The following is a 22853-nucleotide window of genomic DNA, read 5'->3' on the forward strand; positions in this document are numbered from 1 at the left end:
GAGATGAAAATTCTCTGCATTTAAGAATTTTCCTTCCAACACATTTCATGTCGGAGTCACCAGTATGTAGGGATGTAGTAGTTGGTTGATGTTAGGAGAAATTGTTGAATAAACATTACCCCACTACATCGATCCAATTAAAATTACATTTATACTGTCAAACCGTTGCTTATAGAATGTATAGATGTCAGAGTGAAAGAATGAGATGAAGAAAAGGATGTGTGCTCAAATTTATGTTTGCAATCCTTAAAGTATTCAAAATATTACTGAGATAAACTACCTTACCAGGTGAAGATAGCTGTGTTTATAGCTCCCTAATTTGGTTAACTAAGATATCTCTCGGTTGAAAGTTTGGTAGAGGAAACAGACAAATTGATATTATAGCAGCAGTGACTAATTGTCTCATTTGTCAGCAATCTGTTGGAGAAATATCAGCTAGCTGTAATTTTTGGTGGTAAAGGAAAGATATAGTTGGCCACTGATTTTGCGTGTGTGCAGTCAGTATTAAAGCGAAGTTCTATCAATCTCTCTTGACTGTGTGTGTGCGACAGGGACAAAGACAAGATGTCTTAGGACATTTAGTGTCGATCTCAGTGTGTGTGACATGACTTCATTCATCGCATGTTGAACTCTGTGTAGCAAGGCTAAAAAGGCTTGTATAGATAGGAAAACTGACAAGCAATGCAAAGAGCTATATTGTATTATCTATGTGAGAATAATGGCAAGGTAATCTACTGGTTTTGTTATTTCAGGTGAATCTAATCTAGTGGGGTTAGAGATCAAGTGGCGAAAACATTAACCAGCTAAGGATAGCGTGTTTGTGGTCTTATTGTTCTTAACTAAAATCTATAGCATTACCTAGCTAGGAGGAAAACTAGTGATTTGGTTTCAAGTCTAATGCTAGCTGGTCTACAAATAAAAACGTATTCCATACATCCATTACAATCTCTTTCATCTGTTGTTTTTCTTCAACTTCCTCACTTTCCTCTTCTTTTCATCCCTATTCTTCCCCGCATCACATTTAAATTGAACTCATCAGATTTAGTATTTTTTGTTTTAGACATCTTTATTATTTGAAATCTGGATGTATTCCATCTCCGGTTGATGCCAACTCGTTCTTGGTCATGCAGTCCAGTACCCCGTGGTCGTAGTTGAGTGGTCAGTGGTGAAATGGGCTTCCTAACAGGCATCATCATTATCTTGTAATGCCTGTCTTCCATACTGGCATGATTTGGATGGTTTTAGAGGACCTGATGGATTGGTGGCATCACTTTTACGGTTGCATGCAGGAATTGTACAAAATTAATTGCAATATATTGGTCCAATTAATTGATTGGAGTCGTACTGCTAATTAAATAATTGATTGCTATCATATCAATTAATTGCAACATTGTCAGGGAAAGTTTTTCAAATGGCTCATACTTCATTCGGCGTTCAATTGGCAAATACAGTGTTCTATTATTATTTGAGGTATTGTGTTGTTGTTTTGTTCTGACTGCTGAGAATGATTCACACATTTTGTAGTGCTTAGGAATTGACCATTGTGTATGTTGTTAACTGTTGATGCTTGATTTGGACTGCTGAGAATGATACACATTCTATCATGCTTGGGAATTAGCAAATAACCACTGTTGACGCTTAGTTAGGACTGCCGAGAATGATTCACATATTCTGTCATGTTTGGGTATTGGCTATTGTGTATGTTGTCAAATAATCGCTGCCGAGTGATTCTTGGCTCTGACTGCCGAGAAGGATTCACACTTCAAGTCATTAAATCGTAAATTCGCCTACAACGTAGCTGCATCTTGAATTCCACTCCAGCATATTACCTGAATCAGACTTTCATCCGTTGAGTGATGAAATATCTTCTATTTTAAATTGCGGTGAAATATCTTTTGTTTTAAACTAACTCATGCCACATGAAAACAAGCAAATCATCAGAAAATATTTTAATCAAACAGACAGTCGACATGTATGGAAAAAAGTTGACCCAGAAAAAGGGAACTGGATGGACAAATATTATGAATCATATAAAAAAACCAGCATCCAGATTATCCTATTATACGAGCAACTGGACAACCATCGTTATTGAGTTTTCTTTTACCAAGAAGTAGTTTGGTCAGTTACTTAGCCTTAAATGTTTATGGTTGGATTGAGTGGGTATTTCATTTCATTTCATTTCATTTGGGTTTGAGTCCATGCTCAGGCCAAGTCGAAGACTCCACCCTCAGAGTCTGGTGTGGTTGCCAGGTTGTATTCTCTGCTTAAATTTGACATGTGTAGGAGCGAGTTTGAGTCAGTTTGTGCTCGTTGTGTATATCCTGGGAGATGGGGTTCATCTCTAATGGTGCTTAAGTATCTATCCAGTTGCAATTTGAATGATTCCACACTGCATCCTGATAGATTTCTGACATGTACCGGAATGGAGTTAAACAGTTGTGCTCCTCGAACCAACAGACTTGATTCTCGCAGGGTTTTTGCTGCCTGGCCAGCCTTTTTGTTGATTGGTGGCAGCTGGCAACGTCTTCCGTGGCGCAGTGAGTGGTAGGTTTTGATACCAAAGTTTGGCACCTTCTGCTCTATCATTTTCCAAATGTATATAATTCGGTATCGCTCAAATCTTCTTTCTATTGAGTACATCCTCAAGGTTTTGAGTCTTTGCCAATAGTCCAGGTCCCTCGTTTCTGAGAAGTATGAGGTAAAATTTCTTTGAAGCGATTCTATCTTAGATAGTTGGCCCTTTGTTGTTGGTGACCACAACTGAGAACAGTAGTCAATCCTCGGAAGTATCATACTGTTCCAGAGGGTTTTCATTGTTGAGGTATCTCTTGATTTGAAGGTGCGCAAGATCCACCCGCTGTACTTTCTTGCAGTAAGACAGACTGAGTCAAGGTGTTCTCTGAATTTTAGGTTGGTTCCCATGTGGATGCCTAAGTGTTGGTTTAAAACCATTTTCCTTTACTGAAGACCCACTGACTCGTAAATACACAAAACTTGGGAAGTATGACAAGTGTGATCTTAAAGAAATACATGGAGAAACTTGCTCAAGAATTGGGGAAAAAAATATCTGTTGAACTTCAAAGACTAAGGGTCCGACACATTTCATTGGACTTTTTGCATCTTATTTGTGCAATTATCAACATGGCTATTGTACTGTTTTGCTGGCATTTTCGCCAATGGCAAGTGAAACATCATTCACTGCTTCTGATTATGTTGAATTTATTGAGTATGTGTTAAGTGTTTATAACAAAAATTTTGAAAATTTTGTAGCTGTTACCAGAGATAATACTGAACAATCTATAGCAAATTTGTGTAGAATACCATTGATTGGATGTGCCTCTCATAAATTCAATCAAGCTGTTTCTGTTGATCTTGACAAGCAGGAAGTTCTGCTTGATAAAATTAATGCATTGATGGGCCAGATAAAATCATTAAAACTTGTTGGTAAACTTCAAGAAAAAATGCCTTTGCAACCTATACAAAGAAATAAAACCCATCGGTCCAGTACTTATGATATGATTGAGAGGTATATCCAGCTCAAGCCATTTTTAAACTCTTTTCAAGATGATCCAAAGTTGGTTGATTATCTGTTGACTTCACACAATCATAATGATCTGCAGACTAAAAGACAATTTAGGAAAGTTACATTCAGTAACAGTCACCTTGCAAAGAACAGAAATAGATTCAGGAAATGTTCAAATTCTTGCATTGTATCCTTACGAGGAGTTTAAAAAATATTTGCTCCCAGTGCGAGCCATTGTGCACAGCCCAAATTTTGAAAGTGGAATTGTGAAAATGTTGCAACATGCAAAAGCAGAGTTAACTGCAGAGGAAATGGCTGCTCTACATCAGCTGAAAGTGGTGACAGACACGTCAGAAGTGTGATTTACCTGTAGAAGATGATGATTTTGGAGTGTTAGCTTTGCTTCAATTTGTTTGAAAAACACAAAAAAGATAAAATTTCACCTCAGCAATATCTGAACTGTAGATTTTTGTTACCAACATCTCGGAACATTTCTTCAGCTCAGCAGGTTACGCTTTTAATAATTTTTGGCAATACTTAACAGCAATGAATTTAGAAATGCAATTTTTTTCTAAAAGTCAATCGCACTTTCTGGGATGAAGACCTAGTTTCAGAAACCTGCGATTGTTCATCACCTTTTGCTATATTAGAACATTTTAATTGTGCAACTCGTTTGAGAAACTCTTTCAATAAAACAATATTTGTTTTTCAACTACTGTACAATGTAGAGAATACATGTTGTTTGTTCCCTATTCTAAATCAATAAGATTGAACTTTGAACATTTTCGAGACTATAAGACGTGCCTTTTATTTTCCTATCATTTTGGTTCTTATCTAAATCAAAACTAACACTCCAAAATACATGGTGTTTTTATGTTTGGCAAAATAATTGACAATTAATTGCAGTAATTGATTGGCCTGTATTCCAATTAAAATTAATTGATTGGAAAGGTTCCAATCAATTATTTACAACCCCTGGTTGCATGCCCTTCCTATCACTAACCACTTTACAGAGTGTACTGGGCACCCCACCAATTCTACCACTTATTATATTGACCAATAAATACAAGAAAGACAACATTGTTGGCTTGGTCAAACGATGCAAAAAAAGGAAATATTCAAAGTAGGGGATCAGGTGAAAGGAGTACAAAATCTCAGAGATTAAACTGAACAACACTTGAAAGTCATTAGACTTTTTCTTAAAATGTAAGAGAGAGAGAGAGAGAGAGAGAGAGAGAGAGAGAGAGAGAGAGAGAGACATTTGCAAAGCTATTACAATGTTTTGCAGAACCCGTTCAACCTATTTCTTGAAACATGGGAAAATAGCTGGCAATAACTATTCTAATTTTTAGTATAAGGCCAGCAGTCTTAGGGGAGGGTATAAGTCGATTATATTGATCCCCAGTGCTCAACTGGTACTTATTTTATGGACCCCGAAAGGATGAAAGGCAAAGTCGACCTGAATGGAATTTGAACTCTGAGCGTCGAGAGTTGAAAAAATGTCATTAAGCATTCTGTCCACCGCTCAAACAATTCTACTGGTGCTCATGCTGATTATATTAGTGTCTCGATTAATTTTTCCCGTCACGCTTTGTTATGTAGTGACGTAACCAGAGTGCGAGCCCCCCCCCCCCCAAGCGGATGCAACCTTATAGAGGAGACCTAAAGGTGTCGTTCCATAGAAGGCGTGCCCCCCCCGGCTACTGTTCTTAAGTTTCGCATTTGACTCAGAGCAACGTATGGCCGAATCAACAGGCAAAAGCAATTACTAATTTCAGTTAATATATTTCGACCACAAAATCTCGGCAAACTGCGAAACAAAGGAGAACATCAATGCTTTATGCTCGCAGGTTTGCCGCGACAATGACTGCAGGGCGTCGAGGATTCTTTGCGGTTGGTTTTCAGGTGAAAAATCCACAAAGATAGCCTCTTGCCCCCAGCATTACATAGATATCCATTACAAAAACGCTGAACATGTAAAAGATACCAGGAAGCGGAAAAAATAAATCACAGAATTTTTAAGTACTGGGTTCATTTCATGAAATGAGAAAATCTTGTGTGATAGTCCAATATCCGATCTGGGGATTGGTAGCTATTTTATTCACATAACAAGGTAAACACTGACCCCACATTTTGGGATTTTATAACGACCTTTCACCTGATTTAATCTTATTAACTTACATAATTCACCTCTACCTATCTTCTTTCATCCTCCAAAACCAACACCAGCTTTTTATTCCTCGTCTTTGTTTTAATTTAACTTCCCCCACTTCAAAAGCAATATTTTGTTCGGTTTCTTCAACCCCTTTTGCTTCCATATATATCTTCCATATCTCTTATATTTTCCCTCCTTCCTACTCGCTTCGCTATTTTTCTTCGAAATAATTCTTTCCATCGTTTCTTCCTCTTATTTTTATTCTTTTCCAAAGCCAGCCAACCCGCATATTCTTCGTACATAGGTTTCACTTTTTCTTTTTCTTTCTATTTCTTCCTGCCTCTTTTACCGTTTCCTTATTCCTATCACATCTCTTTAAGTTCGCTGACCTCTTATAAGGATTAAACTTAACCGTTCAGTTTCCTCCCTCAACATTCACAGTCGAGAGAATTTTTCTTCAAATCTCTCTCATTGTTTTTATTCTCATTTTAAATTCCATTTGTTAAATATTTTCTTTCTTATGTTCTTCTTTTGTACTGATTCTTCTCAAAGTCGGGCTCTCACCTTATTTCAGACCCGCGCACACGTACAAGTGATTCGGATTTAAGGTTTCGAAGTCAATTTCTCTTCTAATCTGTCTCAGTTCAAGAAATTAAATGCCACTAATAGACCATAGCAAAGACATTTATATATTCGCTGCTTTACGGCATAAATTTAAATTTCAGCTTGTTTTTCAGCGAGAGATTAAACATATAAAAGAATAAGCTGAGGTTTATGATGCAAAAATAAATTTTTTGTACAGGAATATGTTTTTGTGTTAAATTCCTTCTAAAAAGATGTAAAAAAAACAACCGATTTCATATCTAGTTTAATATCAAAAATACAACATTCGCTTTTATCTGTAACACCTTCCCCGTTTTTAATATTTCCTTTCCCAACCGAAGGAAAAACAGCTCGGATTGGGATATATTATAGAAAGATAGAAATAAAAAAAGGGAGAAGTAGAGAGAAAATGAAATAGTTTATATTTGGTGAGGAAGGATTTGAATGAATGGAAGGAGAGAAGAGAAATGACATTTCATTGTTGCCTCGTAAAGAAGAAGAAAGAGAGAGAGTTATAAAAAATACAAGCAATGGACTTTGGAGATTATTGAAGTCGGAGAAAATATATTTTGGATATTGGAAAGAGGAAATAGTAGCGAAGTGTTAGGGGGATTAAACAGTTGCAAAAGGGATTAAGTTATACCAGATGATACGTGCAAAACGGATTAAGTAGTTTATACTAGAAGTATTAGGTGTCTTGATAAACTATTACAAATTGAAAGAAAGTGAGAGAAAGAGATAGTGAAGAAGAGAGAAAGAGGATGAGTGAGTAAAGAGAGAGAGAGAGAGATAGTGAGAGAGTGGAGCCTGGCAGAAAATTGGAAAGTTGTTGGTAATTCGAGCTTGTTTGGAAGGGTGTGCAGAAGTTGGGTAGTATGATGTGTGAGTGTGTAGGCATTCGGCCTCCTCCGCACTGTCAGATAGTTTCTTGCGAAATTCAGTTCCTGCAAGGGAGACGGCGAAAGTGGATGGCTATTTAGAGAGTGGCCAAACAAAAGTTCGAGACTCGAACACCTTTTACACTTTTATTATCTTCTTCTGCACGTGTACAACGTGAATTGATGTCTATGCCTTTTTCGAAGGGGGCTGTTTTAAAGAGAGAAAAATAATAAGGAACTTCTTTGAAATCTAACGATAGTCCTTTGCACTGAATTAAGAAAAACAAAGACAACCAGTTGAATCAATGGAAACCTGGAAAGAAATGAAGAAAATCGATAATTAGAGGAAATTTTATTCCATAAAGTAAACCGAGGAGGCCAAACTTGGAAATTAATATTTTTCTGATGCTGTTATTACTTTGGCAGCCCTAAATTATGGCTGTAGAGGAAAGGGCTAAATACATTTTTGGAGTTGCTGATAGTAGCAAAGAAAGTGCAGATATTTGTGTGGTCGGCGATCAGAGAACGGAGACAACGACCGATGACAACAATCGCAGCAGCATTTACAACAAACACGGCAGGCATTTTACGAAGAATGCCAGGCGATTCCCTCATCTGCTGATGTCTTGCATTCTCATTTTTTCCATCCTATGTATACTGTCCACACAAGTACATGCCATCAGTTCCCGTCATCGCCAACACCGAAAACATCGGCACCAAACTTATTCCCCAAAGTACAAAGATCGACGCCCTGCTACGCCTGTGGTTGGGGTTGATGGTAAGATAGATTTTATGGAACCTTTTTTTCTCACCCCTTTCACCTTTTAAGTATCTTATTCCACAAAAACATACATTATTTTTCTGGCTCACTCCTGTTTCCAATCCCAAAATTATTTTCAGAAATATGCGTATTTCTTGAAAGGAAATTAAATATGAATTCATTCATTTAGTTTCAAGACAGGGTTTTTCATGATCAAAATACAAACAATATTACAATGGTAAACACTTAAACATTTAAGTTTAGATTTTAAACTGAAAATATATTTGTTAAAACTTATTTTTTTAAATTTTAAAATATAAATAAAAGCTTTGAAATGAACCAATTTTCTTTTTTAAAATAAAGATGTTTCACAAAAATGTGTTGATATTAAAATAAAATTTTAAAACATTACATTTAAAGTACAAGTAATTTAACCGCATCAAACAACAAAGTAAAATAAAATTTAAAGTAACCTCAATTTTTTAAAACATAACAAATCGAGATAAAATAATATTGTTTATTAAAGAGATGAGGCGCAGACATACGTGGTGAATCGAGCTGCTTGAAATAGTTACCAAAGCTCCCTTATGATACCTTCAGCTATCTTAAAAAATCAGAGTTGTCATAGGCTAATATATTCTTTGGTACACCATGCTTAGAAAAAAAAAAAAAGTACTCCACGGTGCTGACGGTTCGAATGCATTTGATTGTAGGTCTGCTTCATCAGGGCTGACCTGGGGCTATAGAGTATCAACTTCCTGATTTCGTTCAACCTTTCCTTAATCTTTGGAGTTTCGGAATAGCCAACATTAATTCATAGGGAAGGAAAAGGGCTAGGAATTAGGAGGTATTTCTTTTTCTTACAACGGAAATTACGATTATGAAAATATTTTCCGCCTTCAAAAATGTTCAATTCAAAAAACTTTTTGATCCTTAATACTTGCCCTTGTCATACCCCATGTAATAGTAATACTATTCCGAAATTCCGTCGTTATTTTGACCATTAGGGGCGGTTAGTTTGTTTCAAGGTTTGGGTTGTATCGTTGGAAGCTGACCAAATGTGCACTTGGATAATACGGAACATTTACAATATATTTTGGTTGGTCATTCAACCCCCACTTTTTTTTTTAATATTGACATTTATAAAGTTACTAACTTAATGAGACAATTAGCTAACAGCTGCAATGAAACTACAGGAAAACAACAATACTTATCTGCAAATAACGAGATAAACCTTTAACTGTTTCGTTGATTGCTGTTTTTTATTCTCTCTCTCTCTCTTTTTTTTTTGTAAACTAGAGATCGTGTGTTCGATCCTCAGTGAAGGCCCTCTATAAAGACATCGGAAATTACAGCATTATCTTTGTAAATATTTGTTACAATGTTGGCAAAGACGTTATGAAGAATTAGGCTTAGCGGGCTGTGTCAGCATTTATTTTTAGGAGACGAATTTTCGCGTTTAGTTTTCATGTAAATAAACATTGATTGATGCCGATATACCACCATAATAATTGCGATTAATTATTTTAGGAATTTTTGTAATTGTTTCTCACATTGAATAACACGCCATTGACATTGTCTACAAACACTCTGTCGTTGACAAATATCAGCACATGCTTCTTTGATATATTTTGCTTCTTAAAACTTAATCTAACGTCCGTCATCCATGCTGGTATGGATAGGACGGTTCGGTAAGATCTTACGTATCAGAAGTCTGCATTGGGTTCCACTGTCTGTTTCTTTTTTCCACTGTCTGTTTCTAAGTATAAATTTGTTGCAAGTACCATTTTGCATTTTACTATCTAAAATAATGTCCCATTCTCTTGCAAGAGTTGCTATTAAACGTAGCAAATTCAAACCATTCTCTCCACGCATGCCAGACCTAAAAACACCCAAATTGCCCTTCTTTGTAGCTGTTCATACAGTGCAAAGCATTGATTACAAAAAGCTTTGCTCTTTTTTAATAATAAGATTGATACTCTACCAGTCATAGATGTCCCTCACTGTAGTATTATTTCTACATTTATAATTATGTACTCATCATATTCACCTGTATATGTAGTGGATAATGTCTAAGGGGTAAAATGTTTGGCCTGATTATGTTTCCAACTGAAAGTCTTTCAACCACGAGTTCAATTCAGTTCACATCTTCTAATGTCTTCTGTTGTGGCTCCAAACTGCATTCACCTATCCTCTACCCAGTCCCCTTCTAATCTTTGAATTCCCATTCTAAACTCAGCCAAATCCATCTAATGCATAGCTTATCATTCTTAAAACTCACGTTCTGCTCATGGAAGCAACTATTAACTCTACCAAAATCCAAACTTTCCTCAGTACACAATTCTATGTAGGGTCTTGGTCAGCTCCCTTCCTCTGCAAACTAACCTCATCTTATCTCAGAACTCTGGGCTAAGAGGGGCTTTTTGTCACCTCTCTTTCTCTGCAAAACTATGCATTTAAACTTAATCTCATGCAGTCACTTATCTGCAGTTTCTGTTCAATTATTATAAAATAATTATTGATTCATCAATCACCAGTTCCTCTTAATTGTGACATACATTTTTCTTTTTCCCAAAGAAAATTTAAATGAAATGAATCCAATCAGGAATTGAAATTGGACCACGGAACTATATTCAAATTTGATTATACCATCAATGTACTATACTCATTTCCCTCAAACAATTAAAGAGACTCAATTTTGCCTCCAGAATACAGAAAGCTGGAAAGTTATGTCTATCTTTATAGCTTCAATATAAATAATATTGTCACACTATTTGGCTTATCATTCTGCAGCCCTGATCTGAGATCATCATTTGAGTGCTGCTATTAATCCACATGACCAAGACCATTCCTGAATCTATGATACAAGCTTCTTGCTTTAAAGTTATCCATGTTAAAACTTTCCATCAAAATTTCATGTTAATTACTTCAAAGTACCAGCTTAATAATAATGATATTATTTTACCAAATATTTCATTGATTCTAAGAATGTTTGAAACAAAGATGGTGTGTGTTAAGTGGAATTTAGTAATTAATGGGTGAATATCATCTTTTACTTGTTTCAGTCAGGCTGTGGTCATGCTGGGGCACTCTCCTTTGAGTTTTTAGTTAAATGAACTGACCCCAGGACGTTTTTCTTTTTAAGCCTGGTACTTATTCTATCAGTCTCTTTTGCCTGTTATAAGTTGTAGGGACATAAACACACCAACACACACACAAAGATGCATATACTCAAGTATATATACATATGCATGCATACTCACAATATATATATATATATATAAACATTCGAGCGGGGTTGTTGCCAATGCTGCTGGACTGGCTCCTGTGCAGGTGGCACATTAAAAACACCATTTGAGCGTGGCCATTGCCAGTACCGCCAAACTGGCCCTCGTGCCAGTGGCACATAAAAGCACCCACAACACTCTCAGAGTGGTTGGTGTTAGGAAGGGCATCGAGCTGTAGAAATTCTGTCAGATCAGATTGGAGCCTGGTGCAGCCATCTGGTTCACCAGTCCTCAGTCAAATCATCCAACCCATGCTAGCATGGAAAGCGGACGTTAAATGATGATACGATGAGCTTCTTTCAGTTTCTATCAAATCCACTCATAAGGCTTTGGTTGGTTTGATGCTATAGTAGAAGATAAGCCCAAGGTGCCATGCAGTGAGACTGAACCTGGAGACAGGTTTTGGGAAGCAAACTTCTTATCACACAACCGTGCCTACTACTACCCCAACCCTAAATTCCTCATAGTTTTCAAAATTAAATGAAGCCACAGAAATATAATAACCGAAAGATTAATAATGACAATTATTATACTAAATTCAACATTGTTTTCAAAATTAATTGCAACAAAAGCAGTGCATTTCAGTAAAAATTTAATAATGAAAGGGTTAAATCAAGAATCTGAAAGTGAAGTTGTTCTCTGATTTGTCAAGTTGTTATTTTTACAGATTTACCATTTTTCAATGTTTTCACTTAATGTCTTAATTAGTTTCAAGTTGGTTAATGAGAAAAGTAGTGAAAATATTCAAACATATCCATCCCCATCAATTACCCATCTCTGACCATTACTCCCTCTCCTGTTCCCTTCCTTGGTCAACATACCTTCGATTACTGAGTATTTTCCTCTTTTTTTACTATCTTCAAGGCACCCCACTGCCTGTGCCTTGTACAGGTCAATATCAAGTGAGGTTACCTCTCTACAGTAAGTGAATAGGCAAAGTGTAGGAGTGTCTTTGGTATTGTTTCCCTGAGGACCAGTCATCCTGTCTAGCATTGGTGTCACTCTGTAAAGTGGTTGGAAATAGAAAGGGGATTCAACTGTAGAAACCTTGCCAAATAACACTAGTTTTTAAGGAGCATTAGCTCCCAATAAGAAATAAATCAGACCATGACAACTCCTTCAACCTGTGCTAACATGGAAAGTAGTGTTGAATAATGATGATGATTTCAGTGAGTTTGTGGGATCCATTTGTCGAGGTCTGTTATTCTGGGCAGATATGAAACAGTGTTGGAACAAATAATCACATAGGCAGTGAGTCTTATTATTTTAGAAATATCAGACTGAGATAACAGAGAAGCATTACTTTAAGTGTGTAATGGAGAACTTCAGTTAGAAATAAACAGAAAGATATAGGGTGTCAGAAAAGAAACATTGAGCAAGCAAAGGATATGGGAATATATTGTATGAAAAGAAGAAGAGGTTTGAAAAGTTTCAAATTGCAAGACACTGTAGGAAATAAACCAAGGCTATTGTGGCAGAAGGATTATCAAAATGTTTATGTATTTTGTTTGTTGTTAATGGCAGTGAAATATTGTAATTGGTTAATGAGCGAAGAGAATCTATGAGATAAGAAAATGAAAACAGAAAAAGGATTAAATATTTAAAAGTTGATGAATAAAACAAACTTATGGAATACATGTAGATGGCTGTTATGTTGAAAGCATCCTTCTGGATAGGAAAATGTTAATGAAACACTCAAATTATCAAGAGATTTGTTAGTATAATGACTGATATAGTAATATTATTGTCTATAAAAAAATAAATGTGTACTTTATGTACTTTTAACATAGTCAAATAAAGTATGAAGAGTACTGCAATTTACTTGAAGCATGGTTACACGTAAATAATGTAAATATTTTAAGAAAACCTTCAAGCCATGCAGTTGTCAGGCAAAACATGTCAATAAAGGAAGATATTATATCATCTTACATAAGTTGTTTGATGATTCTATTATATTTTGGAAAAGATTCCTTTTATCAAATATAACATAGTAAAATATTATCACCATTTTATGCCTGTTGTCCATGCTGGTATAGGTTGCACAGTTTCACTGGGCTGGCAAGGCTGGAAGGCTGCACCAGACTCCAGTCTGATTTGACATGGTTTTCTACGGCTGGATGCCCTTCCTAATACCAGCCACTCTGAAAGTGCAATAGGTGCTATTATGTGCCACTGGTACAGGTGCCATTTGCATGACACCAGGGCGCATTTATGTGACTTCCTACTTAGTAATACTTTGGTTTTTGCTAGGTTAACTCTAAGGCCCTTTGATTCTAGACCTTGCTTCCATACCTGGAACTTCTCTAGTTCTGGTAGCGATTCAGCTATAAGAGCAAGGTCATCAGCATAGAGGAGCTCCCAGAGTCAGCCTATCTTTAAATTCCTCTGTTATTACCAGGAGGACTATAGTGAACAAGAAGGGGCTGAGCACCGATCCTTGGTGAACCCCTACTTGTAGCCTGAATTCTTCACAGTTCTCATTGCCAACCCTCACTTTACTGGTAACATCCTTGTACATGGCTTCTACAGCACTCCCCAACCTCTTGTTTATCCCTAGTTTCCGCATTGACCACCAGATAAGGGATTGGAGGACCCTGCCAAAGGCTTTCTCCTAGTCAAGAAAGGCCAACTACAGAGGTTTATCTTTGGCTATGTAATTCTCCTGCAGCTGCCTTGGCAGAAATATGGCATCAGTGGTGCTTTTCCCTGGCACAAACCCAAACTACATTTCATCTAAACTAACTCTCTCCTTAATTAGTTTGTGATTTTCATCACCTGATCCAACAATTTGATACCTCTGTAATTATTTCTATCTAAAGCATCACCTTTACCTTTGTAGCAGTTGACTACATCAGTCATTGGGTATGACTCATTCATGAACCATCTGATTTACAATACAAGTGACTAGACCATAACCCACACTGCCAGATATTTTAAACATCTCACCGGTGATTTGTGATGGTCTGGGTGTTTTCCCTGTCTTCATATCCTTAATTGCTTTATCTACCAAGGATCAGATTGGAGCCTGGTGCAGCCATCTGGTTTGCCAGACCTCAGTGAAATCGTCCAACCCATGTTAGCATGGAAAGCGGACGTTAAACGATGATGATGATGCTGTTGATTGATGTAGCTGGTCCCTCAATTGGGTCAACATTTGGCAGGCACTCCTCCTCCCATTCATTCTCCAAATTCAGCAGTCTTTCATACAATACAAAATCCTGGAAATATTGCACATCTGCAATGGGAGTTGGACATAATATACAGGTGGGCTGAGGACAACATGCAGTTTAATGCAGGAAACTTCTAGGCTCTACGCTACCAACACACAAGGCTAAATGACATGCAGACAGGATACACTGGCCCAGGAGGAATTGAAATCACTGAATCAAAATAAGTGTGTGACCTGGGCATTGACATGAGCAATGATGCACCTCTCCAGGTGCATATTACCAAATTGGTAATAAAATGCAGACGGCTAGCTGGAAGGATCCTCCGAACTTTCAAAACAAGAGAAAAGGAGACATTGATGATCCTTTGGAGGACATACATTCTCAGCTGCTTAGACTATTGTTCCCAAATACTGTCACCACACAATAAAAAATCAACGACAGAACTCGAAGCAATCCAACGAAGCTACACTAAGAAAATCGTCTCGATGCAACATGTCAGCTACTGGGATAGAATTGAAACTCTTCAACCTGGAATGAAGGCAGGAGAGATATACAGTGATATACATCTGGAAAATCCTAGAAGGCCTTGTACCAAACTTTGGCTTTGAAAGTTATTCAAACTGCAGAACAGGGCGCCACTGCATAGTACCAAAGATGCCAGCATTGCCATCAAAATACAGGACCAGATACTGCAACAGCTTGGGCTTCAAGGTGCCCACAGCTCTTTAATATCCTTCCAAAATGGCTGTAAGACCTGCATGGTCTTTAAAACTAAACTGGATCTCTTCCTGTTACGGGTTCAAGACAAGCCTACCTCATGGCAAGAAACACAGATGAGGGTAGCATAATCAAACTACCCCATTGACCAAATGCGACATATTAGAGGAGGTTCCAAATAATGATGTAGCTCAGTCAATGGTGGTGTGCTCCAGCATGACCGCAGTTTTGTAGCTGAAATCATTAAAAAAAATATTCTATATATTTGTATATAATATATTATATAAAATCACAAATCCTTCAGGTAGATGGCCCTGCTCGATTTGTAGTAGAGTGTAGGTAGAAACTCTATAAGATGTACCAAGTGTAAGCTAGGACACATAAGAGGTGTAGCAATATCAAAGGAAGGCTAACTGGAAGATAGTTTTCATACGTGGCAGATGCTGGGAAGCAATAAACATTGAAAATGTGCAGAGACCAACTTCTGCCACTTTCCAGGGAGTAAAACTAGAAGTAGTTAATATCTTCTGTTACCTAGGTGACCAAGTCAGTAGCGGGGGAGGGTGCGCTGAAAGTGTAGCTGCTAGAATAAGAATAGCTTGGGCAAAGTTCAGAGATCTCTTACCTCTGCTGGTGACAAAGGGCCTCTTGCTCAGAGTAAAAGGTAGACTGTATGATGCATGTGTACGAACAGCCATGCTACATGGCAATGAAACATGAGCTGTGACTGCTGAGGACATGCGTAAGCTCGCAAGGAATGAAGCCAGTATGCTCCGCTGGTTGTGTAATGTCAGTGTGCATACTCGACAGAGTGTAAGTACCTTGAGAGAAAAGTTGGACCTAAGAAGCATCAGATGTGGTGTGCAAGAGAGACGACTGCGCTGGTATGGTCATGTGGCGAGAATTGATGAGGACAGCTGTGTGAAAAAGTGCCACACCCTAGCGGTTGAGGGAACCTGTGGAAGAGGTAGATCCAGGAAGACCGGGGAGAGGAGGTGGTGAAGCACGACCTTCAAACTTTAGGTCTCACCTGAGGAATGACTAGTGACCAAGACTTTTGGAAATATGCCGTGGTGCGAAAGAAGACCGGCAAGCAAATGAGACCATAATCTCGTGGCCTATGCCAGGGGCATAACCAGCCCACTTATGCATACCTTTCCTTCTTTGGACACTAAAACTCTGCTTGCGAAAACCTGTTGAGGCAAGTGAAATCAAAATCAAATCTAGTGGGGTACAAAGAGCACCATACGAGTGTGATCACTGACAGAGCGGCTAACCAGCATCCATGCCAGTGGCACTTAAAAGGCACCATTCGAGCGTGATCATTACCAGCGTCGCCTAACTAACACTCGAGCCCCGTGCTAGTAGGGTATTAAGAGCACCATCCGAGCATGATCATTGCCAGAGCAGCTATCTGGCCTCTGTGTCAGTGGCACGTAAAAGACACCATTCGAGCGTGATCGTTACCAATATCGCCTTACTGGTACCTGTGGCGGTGGAATGTGTAAAAGATTCGAGCAAGGTCATTGCCAATACCGCCTGACTGGCCCCGTGCCAGTGGTATGTAAAAGCACCCACTACACTCTCGGAGTGGTTGGCGTTAGGAAGGACATCCAGCTGTAGATACTCTGCTAGATCAAAATTGAAGCCTGGTGCAGCCATCTGTTTCGCCAGCCCTCAGTCAGTCATCCAACCCATGCAAGCATGGAAAGCGGATGTTATACTGTGATGATGATGATGATATATATACACACACACACACATACATACATATATATATATAATATATATATATATATATATATATATATATATATATTTATGAATACACACATACATACATAATACATATATACGAGGAGCGTTCAATAAGTAATGCCCCTGACCCACTTCCCATAGCAGTAGAGCAACGAAACTTGGCACAGTTATTGGTCTTTTTCTACATAGGAACGACCCAGAGTTACGCATTTCTCCCATCGTTTGATACAGCTCTGGAGACCGTTTTTGTAGAAGACCCCAGCTTGGTCCTACAACCACGACGTGACTTCAGAAATCAAGGCTACATCATCCGGGAAACGCTTTCCTTTCAAAAACATCTTCATGGCTGGGAAGAGGTGAAAATCAGAGGGTGCAAGGTCAGGAGAGTAGGGGGATGGGGAGGAGTTCATAGCCGCACACCTGTGCTTCTGATCTGGCGAGACGCGATTTGTGGACCAGAGCATTGTCCTGCAGGAAGAGGATGCCTTTGCTGATCTTGCCCTGCCTCTTGATTTTGATAGCTTCTCTTAATTTCCTCAAAAGTGAAGCATAATAGGCTCCTGTAATTGTGGTACCCTTTGCCAGGAAATCTGTCATCACTACTCTGTCCTGGTCCCAGAAGACTGTGAGCATGACCTTGCCAGCGGAGAGCTGCACCCTTGCCTTCTTTGGAGGAGGTGAGTCATGGTGCTTTCACTGCATTGACTGGGCTTTGGTCTATGGATCATAGTGATGGACCTAGGTTTCATCCTGTGTAATCAGTTTTTTGAAAAATTTTGACTCTTTTCCTTGGCACATCTCCAAATTCATCCTAAAGCACTCGATGCGTTCTTGCTTCTGGAAAGGTGTGAGCAACCAGGGAATCCATCTGGCAGACACCTTTTGCATATGCAAATGGTCATGAATGATAGTTTCCACAGACCCGGTACTAATCTTGACCTCATGGGCTATTTGGCGAATAGTTATGCGTCGATCTTCCAAAATGGCAGCCTCAACTTGACGGACAGATGCCTCATCAATGACAGAAGGGGGTTGACCAGATCTGGGAGCTGTTTTCACAGAGTTCCGACTATGTTTGAATTCACAATGCCAGCGTTTTACAAGGTCATATGATGGGACATCATCACCATAAGTTACTTTCATTTCATCAAAAGTCTCCTGTGGTGTGCGTCCTTTCAAATACAAAAACTGGATCACTACTCGACACTCACCAGGCTCCATTTCACACTTGACTCAGTTCAAACACCTGTAAATCAGAAACCACAATTAGTTCAGAGCTGTAAGTTGCCACTTAATCTATAGAGATATAAATAATTGCACATGCAAAATTTCAGCTAGATCAAACAACTGCAAGTGGGTCAGAGGCATTACTTATTGAACGTCCCTTGTATATATATATTTATATATACACACATACATACATATATATACACACACACATATATACATACACAACGTATATATACATCTATCTCTGATTCCCAACACGGCTTCGTGCCGAAGAGATCATGCTTGACCAACTTACTGGTAATGGAAGAATTGATGACACGTATCCTGGATGATGGTGATGCTATTGACATTGTTTTATTGGACTTTGCCAAAGCTTTTGACTCGGTAAACCACCGCCTATTACTTGTCAAGCTCCAAGCATATAGTTTCCATCCGGATATTGTACGATGGGTTGGTGCCTTCCTCTCAGATCGCTCCTTCCAAGTCCAAGTTAATGGTTCACTGTCCGACGTCTCCAGTGTGAGCAGTGGCGTGCCTCAACGTTCAATTCTTGGGCCCTTATTGTTCTTAGTCTTCATAAATGACTTGCCCGATGACCTCACGTAACACACCCTTCTATTTGCCGACGATGTCAAACTGGTCGCTCCTCACGGTGATATAGAGGATCTTCGTCGATGCCTCCACCAAATTTGGAGATGGTCTAACGAATGGGACCTGTGTCTGAACGTGTCAAAGTGCTGTCATCTGCCTGTTGGCTCTTCTCCTGCAACTCAACTTGATTTCGAGCCGGGTCGTCTGCTGCTGGAGAGGACCGACCAGGTAAAGGACCTGGGTATCTTGGTGGATTCTTCCTTTTCGCCTTCGGCCCAGTGCGTCCATGCTGCCAACAAAGCACGCGGAGTTCTGTTTTTGATTCGACGGTCATTCAGAATGCTCACAGCAGCCATATTCCTACCGCTCTATGTCACGCTGGTGAGACTCATATTGGAGTACGGGATTCAAGTCTCTTCTCCTTAACTCCTCAAAGACATACATCATCTCGAAAGAGTCCAGAAGCTGGCTATCCACATGGTTCTTGGTCTCAAGCATTTGTCTTATGAAGAAAGGCTGAAGACACTCGACCTTTATTCTCTAGAAAAACAATGACGCCGTGGTGATCTCATTCTTGCTCACAACATCATAAGCGGAAAGTGTAAACTCTCGAAAGAGCTGTTCTTCACTCCTGCTCCAGAGCGTCGGCTGCGGGGTCATTCTGAAAAGCTCTATCTGCGACGATTTCATCTCAATCGAAGGAGAGGGGCTTACTCCGTCCAGGTTGCGGATCCGTGGAATAAGCTGCCGGACGAGATAGTGAAGATGCCGACGACCGCTCGGTTCAAAGTCTCCCTTGACCAGAAATGGCCTGAACTCTTTGCATGAACACCCCTGTACATAACTCCATGTCCCCCTACATGGCCTTGCTTTTTGCTTTTTGAGCCAAAAATTAACTTAACTTAACGTAACTTGTACATACATACGCACACACACACACATATATATATATATATATATATTATATATATATATATATATATATACATATGATGATGATATATATACACACATACATATATATATATTATTTTTATCTTTTATTCAACGTTTAACGTCTGTTTTCCATGCTGGCATGGGTTGGATGGTTTGACTGAGGGCTGGCAAGCCAGAAGGCTGCACCAGGCTCCAATCTGATCAGGCAATGTTTCTACAGCTGGATGCCCTTCCTAATGCCAACTACTTTGAGAGTGTTGTGGGTGCTTTTTATGTGCCACTTGCAAAAGGGCCAGTCAGGCGGTACTGGCATCAACCATGCTCAAATGGCGCTTTTTACGTGCCACGAGCACGGGAGCCAAGATATATATATATAGAGAGAGAGTTAAATGTTGTATATATAGATAATGATAAGCATGGTAGATGGACAGCCAGACTTTCAATGACTGGAGTGTGGAATGTGTGGTATAAGGAAACTTTGTCAGTGAAAGAAAATGATTTTCTCGATTTCTTGTGGTTAGTAATATGTTTTGTATATCAGCAATTGTCTAAGATGCCTGAGGTTTGTAATAACTTTCCAAACTCATTATTCAAAATATATCCCCTCCACAATTCAACAATTTCACTAGAAACTATATTTGCATGACATTTACTAGTTTTCAGGGATGCATTTGTCACTCACGGAACTTTAATTTTGACTCTGAAAAACGATTAATTTTCATTATCATTTTATTGTTTCCTTTCAGGAATTGATATTATTAAAGAAATTGGGAGGCAGTCTACTAACCAGACTGTGAAAAGAGTGTCTTTGAGGGCAGTGCAGTTATCTGAAGGTTTCCATGGCAGAATAAGTCGAAAATCAATGAAAAGTCTTCTGAGGAAATCTAGCAGAACATTTTCCTTGTTGTTGTATGGTGACATTTCAGCAAGTGATGGCACTCAAGCCACTTTAATAAGTGTACATTCTGAAGGAAGAGAATTGCCATTGTTGCAGGTCTTGTTAGACACTTCAAACCAGTCTTTGATTGTTCGGTACCAAGGTGAAAGATCTTACCAACGTATTAATATTCATGGATTCATTCCTATGACATCTGAAGACATTTCTGAAATACAATCGCATCCAAAGAGTCCCTGGGACCAGTTGCTGTTTACTTTCGGTCTTAATGAATTACGCATTGTGATTGACTGCTTCCCAGAGAAAATTATTCCTCTCCGTCAGAAAATGGCTATTTTTGATGGCCATAAATTATTTTTCTTTGGCCATGATAAAAAGAAGAAAAATTATTTAGAGGTTTGTGCTTGTTTTATTAGATTTTGTGTCTTTGGTTGAACTTTGACTTTTGAACTTTAACCCGTTTGATAGGGATCTGCTTGGGACTATACCTGGTTCTAAGAGAATACACATTTCGTTCAATTACAACCGGCACCAAAATTTCATGTTATGTTACTTTACCAAATGACAGTTACTTTACTAAATTCTTCATTATTTTCGAAATCAATTGAAGCAAAGACTGCATAAAACCAGTCATACGCCAGGTGACTGACTGACAGAAAACTAAAGCTCTTAAGTTGCCTGAAGGAATTATTAATCATACACATTATTATCAATTAGGAGGAATTGTACCCTGTTTATAAACTATTTAATTCTGAGTGGAAAGCCAAAGAAAAGAGAGCCCTTACATTTCTTTCTTTTTGATGTTTTTAACAAGTAACATTTGTGTTTAAGGCTCTCAATGAAGAAAAAAGAATTTTATTAAAATTTTTTTTTTTTCCCATTTTGTCTCCATTGCAACTGAATGCATCTCGTTTGTAATAAATGACATTGTATTTACGAACCCAAGATAGCAGTTTACTAGAATATACCTTTATTCTTTTACTTGTTTTAGCCATTGTTTGTGGCCATACAGGACCACTGCCTTGCAGGGTTTGTTGACAAATTGACCCCAGCACCTATTTTAAATCTGAAATGCCAAATCGCTAAAAGAGGAAAAAAAAAATAACAGAACCTGGCACTTCGTTAGTGAGGGTTCCTGCTGATCTGATCAGTGGAACAGCTTGCTTGTGGAATTAATGTGCAAGTGGCTGAGTACTCCACAGATATGCATGCCCTTTATGTGGTTCTCAGGGAGATTCAGCATGACACAATGTAACAAGAATGGCCCTTGTACTGCTCATTTCTGCCAGCTGCAACAATATGAAATAAATCGCCAAGTTACAGGGACATAAACAAACTAACACTGGTTGTTAAGCAGTGAGGAGATAAACACAGACAATCACACACAAACACAACAGGCTTCTACACAGTTTCCATCTACTAAATTCCCTTACAAGGGATCGATTAGCCCAGGTCTATAGTAGAAGACATTTGTCCGAGTTGCTGCATAGTGAGACTGAATGTGAAGCCATGTGGTTGGGAAACCTCTTAACCACACAGCCATGTTTATGCCTAAAAGAACATGGCCTTTTCATTTATTCATTCTTATATGCTTTTCGTTGATGTAGGAGATTTTGAAGCAGTGAGCTGCAAAATCATTGGAGCATTGGACAAAATTCCTTGTAGTACTTGTTCCGTCTCTTTGCATTGTGAGTTCAAATTTTGCTGAGATGAACTTTGTCTTTCATCCTTTCAGGGGTTGATAAAATAAAGTACCAGTCAAGTACTTGGGTCGATGTAATCTACTAACTCCCTTCCCTAAAATTACTTTCTTTGTACTGAGACCAGAAACATTTATTATCAGAATCTATAAATATCTGCAATTAGTAACTCTATGAAATAGACACACACCATTTCACAAACTTTTAGACCAAAGTGAAAGTAATTGGAACAACACTGCAAATATTTCAAAGGGCAGTATAAATATATATGGAACTCTTTCAAATTAGTTGCATATCTGGCCTGATTTAACATTTATTTAATAAGACAAAATGACCTTCTTAGAAAGAATCCTTTTTTGAAATACTGTACAACAATCTTACAAATGTTAATGCTAAATGCTAATTCTTCATCGTAATCATTATCACCATTTAGCATCCACATTTCTGCTTGTTTGAGTCAGAAGGAATTTACTTCTAAAACCAATTATAAATTTACCACTAAAGCCTTCTCCTCCCCCCTCTCTCTTTCACATACACACACAAGTTGTTTTTTTTCAATTTCTGTCTACTAAATCCAATTACAAGGCTTTAGTTATCCTGGGGCAGAAAACATTTTACCAAGGTCCAATACCACTGGTACCAAATCTGAA

At 38.4% G+C, this 22853-nt stretch overlaps 1 protein-coding gene across 5 annotated transcripts in view; it reads left to right on the plus strand.

Moving 5' to 3' along the window:
- Positions 1 to 7089: 7089 nt before the first annotated feature.
- The window catches only part of LOC115209298 (kielin/chordin-like protein), a 195844-nt gene continuing 180080 nt past the window's right edge, over positions 7090 to 22853 (plus strand). For 2 of the 5 annotated variants that reach the window (XM_029777635.2, XM_036500855.1), the window contains exons 1-2: positions 7099 to 7937; positions 20355 to 20899. In XM_029777635.2, coding sequence (XP_029633495.1) covers positions 7595 to 7937; positions 20355 to 20899 — 888 coding nt within the window. In that variant the 5' untranslated portion in view covers positions 7099 to 7594. Of the gene's footprint in view, positions 7938 to 20354; positions 20900 to 22853 lie in introns of all 5 variants that reach the window. The other 3 variants (XR_004998145.1, XR_004998144.1, XM_036500854.1) reach the window with 3 other exon arrangements.

The sequence above is a fragment of the Octopus sinensis genome, linkage group LG3, assembly GCF_006345805.1.
Source record: "Octopus sinensis linkage group LG3, ASM634580v1, whole genome shotgun sequence".
NCBI classification, from domain to species: domain Eukaryota; kingdom Metazoa; phylum Mollusca; class Cephalopoda; order Octopoda; family Octopodidae; genus Octopus; species Octopus sinensis.